This window comes from Lissotriton helveticus, chromosome 4_1, assembly GCF_964261635.1.
Source record: "Lissotriton helveticus chromosome 4_1, aLisHel1.1, whole genome shotgun sequence".
Taxonomy (NCBI): domain Eukaryota; kingdom Metazoa; phylum Chordata; class Amphibia; order Caudata; family Salamandridae; genus Lissotriton; species Lissotriton helveticus.
Window position 1 is genome coordinate 450698071 of NC_136063.1, and position 7145 is coordinate 450705215.

The window sequence follows — 7145 nt, forward strand, 5'->3', positions numbered from 1 at the left end:
TTATGAAGGTGGTGGGTGATTTAAGCTTTTATTAAGGAATCGTAAATCTCCATATCTACCTTTTTTTCATTTAATGGAACGTGGATTTGTAATGACTTTTAGATTTCTAAATATTGCCATGGGAGAGAATGTTTCAAAGGTAGAGATTTAAGTTATTTTCATAATAATGTTATCTATTTGGCATTGATATCCTTTTCCATTTATTTGCAGAAATTTTGGTTGTATAGATTACCAGATCCTCAAATCAAGGTAAGCTATTTAATCAAGGTAAGGAGTTTAGTGGTTTCCTGAATGTCCAATGTACTTGCTACTTTTCCAAGAGTTACGCATGCCAAATGACTTTTCTACGGGTTTCTTTTAAAAAATTCACTTGGGTCTAAGGTTTTTAGAAATGGCCATGAACAAGCAACAAGAACGGGACCGTTATTAATTCAGCTTTGCTTCTGCTTTCTGTAAAACCCTTGTTGGACAATCCTAATTTGATATCTCAAAGAGTCTCCGCTTTTCTAAAATGTTGACATGTGTGTTGAGACATTGAGCTTCGCAGCCCCTTTTAAAATCGGAAAATTGTTTTAAAACATTGTTCTACATATTGCAAACTTCTTAGTGGCACAACTGTGTTTCTTTGAATCAGACTTGTAGCTTTTGAAATATCTTTCCAAAGCAATGTTTTAAACAGATCTATTTGAATGTAGTTTATTCTAAAAATCTAAATTGTTCAAATGTTTTATTTTAATGTATTGTTACTAAAGATGTGTACTTTCATGTGCCTTTTTCTTATCTGCAGGTGTTTTTCACTGTTTACACTCAACATGGCTGTAGTCATCCGTTTACAGGGACTTCCTGTTGTTGCGGGTTCTGCAGATATTCGTCATTTCTTCGCTGGATTGCATATTCCTGATGGAGGGGTTCATATTATTGGTGGCGAACGTGGTGAAGCTTTCATTCTATTTGCAACAGACGAAGATGCAAGGCGTGCTATGGGTCGTACAGGAGGATTTATCAAGAAATCAACAATACAGCTGTTTCTTAGCAGTAAGGCCGAAATGCAGCACACAGTAGAATCAAATCGAAAAAATGACAGAGGAACGCGCAGGGGATCCAGTACAGCTGGAGCCAGGACTCCTTCAAATGCAGTCACTGCTATGAGAAAAGGGGTACATTCAGCTGACTATCCAAGTCGTCAAGAGATGGGAATTGATACCAATGGTACACGCCCCATTCACACTAGTGCATCTAAAATCAATTATGGTGGCAATGTAGCAGAAACGAAGACCTTCACTTCAAAGAATCTTCATTATTTGCATCTATCAGGAATGCCTTACACGGTTACTGAAGAGGAAGTACGTGCCTTCTTTCAAGGTCTTCATGTTGATGACATTATGCTTCTAAGACACCCAGATGGTCGTAGAAATGGCAGTGGAATAGTAAAATTTGCAACAAATAAAGATGCTTTTGAAGGACTGAAGCGCAATAATGAATATATTGGTACAAGATTTGTAAAAGTCAGGCCATCCACTGAAGAACAGTGGATACATTCTGGTGGGCTTGCAACAAATCGCCCAAAGCCTTCTCGCATTAGAAGTAGAGAGAGAACACCACCGAGAGACCTTCATGCAAAACACCATACAGGTTCGAACTCCCCTCCGAGGAAACAGCAGAGGCGATCTCATTCACCCTCTGGTCTAGAGTTTTACATTCACATGAAAAATTTGCCTGTACAAACAGATAAGAGATCTGTAAGAAAGTTCTTTAAAAGTTTTGATTTGACAGATACCCAAATCAAAATTATATCCACAAAACACAATACAATGGATGCGTTTGTCTTGTTTAAGAATGAGTTGGATTATAAAAGAGCTCTTGGGTTTCACAAGGAATTGTTCAATGAACAACGAGTATACATATATGCCATTTCTAGGAAGTCTATGTTGGAGATGATTGAAGATTTTGAAGCTTTCGAGAGGAAACGGGCTGCTGCTAAAGAAAGGCATGGAGAAGAGAATTTGCCAGAAACACGTTTTGATGCATATCCTGGCCCAAGAATATGTATATACATAAGAAACTTTCCATTTGATGTGACCAAGCCTGAAGTTCAGAAGTTCTTTGTCGGCTTTAATGTACATGAAGATGACATTTACCTGTTAACTGATGATAAAGGCGTGGGGCTCGGAGAAGCATTGGTGAAATTTTCTTCTGAAGAACAGGCAAAGAATGCTGAATGTCTGGACAGACGTAAATTTTTGGGAACAGAGGTCCTTTTGAAACGTATCACTTCAAAACAAATGGAAGAGTTTGGTCTGAAGGCTTTTTCAGGCCTCAAATCTAAGGTTCAAGACCTCACACAGTCACCTTATGGTGGAAAGGAATATTTGCCTTCTGTTGATTTACGTGACCCTGATTTCAGGAGTGGTCCAGAAGCCTTTAATGCTCCAGCTGATCATTTTAGAAGTCCCCGACCACCCATGGACTTCGTTGAAGCAGACACCTTTGGCAGGGCAAAAGTGGGCAGGTTTCCTGAAGAAAGGTTCACCAATCAGGGCATTGGTGATTTTGCTGGTGGAGTAACAAAAATAAGATTGCAGAATGTTCCTTACACAGTTAGAGTTAATGAAATCTTAGATTTCTTTTATGGTTATAGAGTAATACCTGATTCTGTAACCATAGCGTACACAAAACAAGGTTTGCCAACTGGAATTGCTATTCTTGCAGTCGAAAGTTATAAAGAAGCTATTGCTGCCATACGCGAACTAAATGACAGACCTATTGGCCCACGTAAAGTTAGCTTAAGCTTGCTTAGTGAGACTGAATTTATGCATACATAAAAGAATGGCTCAATGTCCCACTATTGGTGCTGTAAGATGCACTTCTAATTTTCGTTTAACTGGCTTTACTTTGTTACAGTTTCTAGTTTTTGAATAGTGCACGTTCTCTACAGCAAATTGTTTGCTGTCTCGGTTTCATGCACAATGAACTCCTCTCAACTGTAAACATCAGCACTGTTCTTTATGACCAATACATATGTACTTCTCAGCCCAATTCCTGGCTGAGTCACTTTTAGCTATTGCATTATTAGTGAGGCTAAACATTTTGATACAGTTTTACTTTTTAATTGTTTAAGATGGTATGCTGGTTGGCCAAGTTGATTAAAAAAATAACATATACCATTTTACTACTTTGTAGCAGTTTATTTTTTTACTTTTAACAATGTATGATATGTTTTGTGTAATATACAGGAGCATCGGTAACAAAGTAAGTGACTCCTGTTAATACTATTGGTTTATTTCCCAAAAGTAAAATGTGACACAGGCTCACACTTCAACCAACGACTGCTCTGTTTTCTTCTTCAAGAGAAACCTTTAGAGTGTCCGCATACATCTTCCTTTTTTAGTTGTTTAGCACCTATTTGTATGTAGGTGGCTAATGCACTCTCCAGTCATTTCATTAAAGCCAGCTTCTGTATCGTCTTTTAACCGTATCTGCAGTTACGCTTTTGCACTAGCTGTCAGCTTTGTAAATGTCAGCTTTGTAAATGTCTTAAGGACTTCATTATTCTCTTCAACTGCAGACAGGTCAAATTTCGTAACCTTCACGTGAAGTGGGGTTAAGGCAATCAACGACACTAGTCCCAAACGGAGCATGTCTTTTCTACTGATTTATTTTTATATTACTCGACCCCAGCATGTTGCGGAAAGAGTGCACTTTTGACAATGACTGTCCTGAATCACTGCTCAAGTAATGATTAAATTGTTGAAATACTGGCACTATGGAAAATATCACTTTTGATATGATAGCCTGTGTGACATATTGACTTTTTCAAATGTCTTGACCATACCCCTTAGCAACAGGCAGGAAAATATTGAACGTTGAGCAAGTTCTTGACTCCTGATCTGTACCACTCTTAGAAGTAATGTCATGGTGCAGTGTTTGTTCACAACTTTGTTTGAAAAGAGGACATCTACATAGAACGGTGACAAAAAAACTAAGTTGGGGGTGGGGGGGGGGGGGGGCCTTCTAACAAATTTGCATAGAGGCTGTAGCAGAGTTGTATAGAGCATTGTTTTGCTTGTCTTCTGCACAGTGCAAGCAATTTGCTTTGGATCCCTCTGACTTTCTTGTAGAAAAACGTTTCTCCTTTGCAGCTTGATTACCGTTCTAAAGCGCAGAGAATGATTATATTGACTACACCTGCTTTTAATGTGAAGCCTTTTGGTGCACTTCAATCAGACAGACAGTGGCGATTGCTATTTTTGACAATCTTGAGCACCCATTACAGGCATTAAAATGTTAGCTCTCTTTATACATGTGCGGATGCAGTGGAAGAAGACCCCCTTTGAGGTCTGATTTGGTAAGCACTTACATAGTTTTTACCATTGGTGGCATTTCTGCCTGTGGGCAGTAGTTTTGAAAATGGTTATGTTTAAAGCTGATATTAGCTTCTCATTGAGTTGGGAAAGAGCTGATGTCTGCTGCATTGGTTGCCATTAGGGCATCAGCAATGCTGGCAGGATTTGCGATTTGAGTAAAACTCCTCCTCCAGTTGGGTTTTTTTTTCCCCTCCAGGCAAGTTAACTCGTGAGCAGTAGGCTTTGGTGTTCTCCTGTTATAGTGCCAGCATGGAGAAGTGGAATTGTTTGTGCAACATCTCGCCAATATACAATTGTTCTGTTGGGCATAAACTAATTGTAGATGAGTGTCATTTTTAATTGGTCAGCCAGTAGGACTGGCACCGAGCCTGGTGTCCTGTACAGGGAATTGTTGGTGGAAGACCTCTAAGAGCATGCCTTAAGATCTCATCAATTTCTGATAATTTGGTTATTGCAGTAGTTTGGGTCTGTTTTTTTCATAGCTCGGCACCATGAGCATGTTCCTGTGTTTGTCCCACCTCAAATTTGTTTGCTTGATCGAGGAAGTCGAAAGCTCGTAGTGGATGTAACGTTCTAGAGATATAACTCTTTTCCCAGAAGCCCATGCGGATGATGCAAAGAAACATTTGTAAAATGTGCTTTGCCGGGAGCTGGTAAAGAGCCTGAACCGGATGGTCATGCTGCTTCATGTTGAAGTGAGTGTTGTTCTCCCCCACCTCCCTCCCCCCTGTTCAATGCACATTGGAGCTGCTTCTTGGCTAGAACAACCAAGACTTTATTGAACCTGTCCAAACTTGGGAGAGCCAAAATCCCTATGAAAGTGTTATTGGTGATTAGAATCGAGAAAAGGGAAGATGTTCCTAAAGAGGTTTAGTTTACTTCATCAGTGAATGGACTATGACGATAGTGTAGAAAGGAGGAGTGGAGAGCCCTAAGGGCTCAATAGCTTGCTTCTTCAGCCAAAAACTAAAGGAAAGCCAACATTGAAAATGGTTCACAACCTCTTGACTTTAAAATGGCCCATAGTGAGTGGGTATGCAGCCAAGGGAACAGCTGTGGATTATGTGTTTCTGGTCTCATTCAGAACTCCTTCTCGTTTTTGATTCGTAAACACAGAAAAAAAAATCCGTCATCTAACAGGTTCAAAGTACCTGGAGACATAAATGATAGTTGGATTCTCCTGTCACTGTGGGGGAACCTGTGCACCATATTTATACATTTGCTTCAGATTTCTTTACTTCAGTCTGCGAAAGTGCTCTTTTATTAAGTACATTATTGGTTTGGAAATTACTCCCCTCCTAAAGTCTTTCATGTGGGAAATCATTATTTGTCCACCTGCTCCATATGTGGATTTGCTCAGCTGGTTGGCTTGCTTCAAGGGTAGGAGAAATTTCTTTGGGATGTGTGTAAAGACTGATTTTGGTGTCACTGGCTGCCAGCACTTGCATTGACTATCGTGGAGCTAGGCTGCTTGCCCCTACAAACTGTCAGAGTCCCCTGTAATATGTCATTCTGATATCTTGCTTGGAATTGAGGTTTCAAGTAGGCTAATAGGTTCTTGGCGCCTGCTGTTGGTTTCTTGCGCAGCTGGGTTGAATGATGGAAGCAGCAATATATGAAGGCTAGATAGTGGCTTGCCTCATTATTGCCAGTAGCTACCACAGTCAACTTGTTTGAGGTTATAGGTGTGGCTGAGAAAGAATTAAGTTAATGAGGTTTTGTGGGCAGTGAACGGACCTAGTTCTGAATGTTCGTGATGGAGACCCAAATGTTTGACGTAAAGGAGCTTCTTTCTGTTCTCATCAAAAACATTGAAGTGGGTTCCTGAGGATCAGCAACTTCTCAGAAGACTTTGACTAGTTATTTGAAGAAATGCCACTTAAAAATGCGTTGGATCTGCGGTTTCTTTAAACTTTCGATTTATGCTGGAGCACACTTAGGTGTCTGAATGTCTGAGGTTTTCAAGAAACCAATTTCTACTTGGAGCCCTTCAGATTTAAATCGTCCATGTTTCTCCATCCCTTGTCAGTTGATATTGGATATCCTTTGCTTTTCGGGTAAAATAGCTGGATAACATGCCTTTGAAGATTGTACAGCAACCCTTCATGGATAATAAAGCGTTCAAGATAACGTGGTTTGGCTTGCCAGACCATTATGTCGGGTAGTTTTTAATGGTTGGCTATCTTTCGTTTCAGGGCCTCAACCATCAGTTGCTGGGATTTTTGGACCAATCTTCATTTCAATGATTATTTTATTATTGTCCTTCGCACTTCTCACCTAAATTGCCCTACGAGAAAATGCAGTATTGTCATCTACGAGTCTTCCTTTAATGAGGATATGTTTACTGGGGTAGGTTATAGAATGTTTGCAGGGCCATATGTTAACATGGCAAGTTCAGCTTATTCTTTGACAACTTATTAACAATGTAATTATGATTTCCTGAATTCTGTAGCAAAATTGTATTCTTTCCTACAATTATTGAACTCTGCGCTGTATTACTTGTTAGTTTGATATTTTACGGTTTTATTTTTTATGTTAACATATTCCAGTGCTGAGCATCTGTTCCAACTTTATATATTTATTTGCTTTTCTATTTGTCACCCTTTATTTTTTATTTATTTCAGCGTCTTTGAATGTAGCATCAAAAAATATTAAGCAATTTGGGAGCCACTTTTTTTTATTTTATTCCTTTATTTTCAGTCTCTTTCGTGGGAGAAGCACCAATTGGGCTCTTGAAAGGTGGCTCTGACTGCTCGTGCAGTGTCTGGATTTTACTTTCTC

The 7145-nt window shown here is 39.4% G+C and overlaps 1 protein-coding gene across 2 annotated transcripts in view; it reads left to right on the forward strand.

Moving 5' to 3' along the window:
- RBM12B (RNA binding motif protein 12B) overlaps positions 1 to 3169 on the forward strand; it is a 73231-nt gene extending 70062 nt beyond the window's left edge. The window contains exons 2-3 of one of the 2 annotated variants that reach the window (XM_078687043.1): positions 211 to 249; positions 788 to 3169. In XM_078687043.1, the coding sequence (XP_078543169.1) occupies positions 813 to 2822 (2010 nt within the window). In that variant the 5' untranslated portion in view covers positions 211 to 249; positions 788 to 812 and the 3' untranslated portion in view covers positions 2823 to 3169. Of the gene's footprint in view, positions 1 to 210; positions 268 to 787 lie in introns of both variants that reach the window. The other variant, XM_078687044.1, reaches the window with a different exon arrangement.
- Positions 3170 to 7145: the final 3976 nt, after the last annotated feature.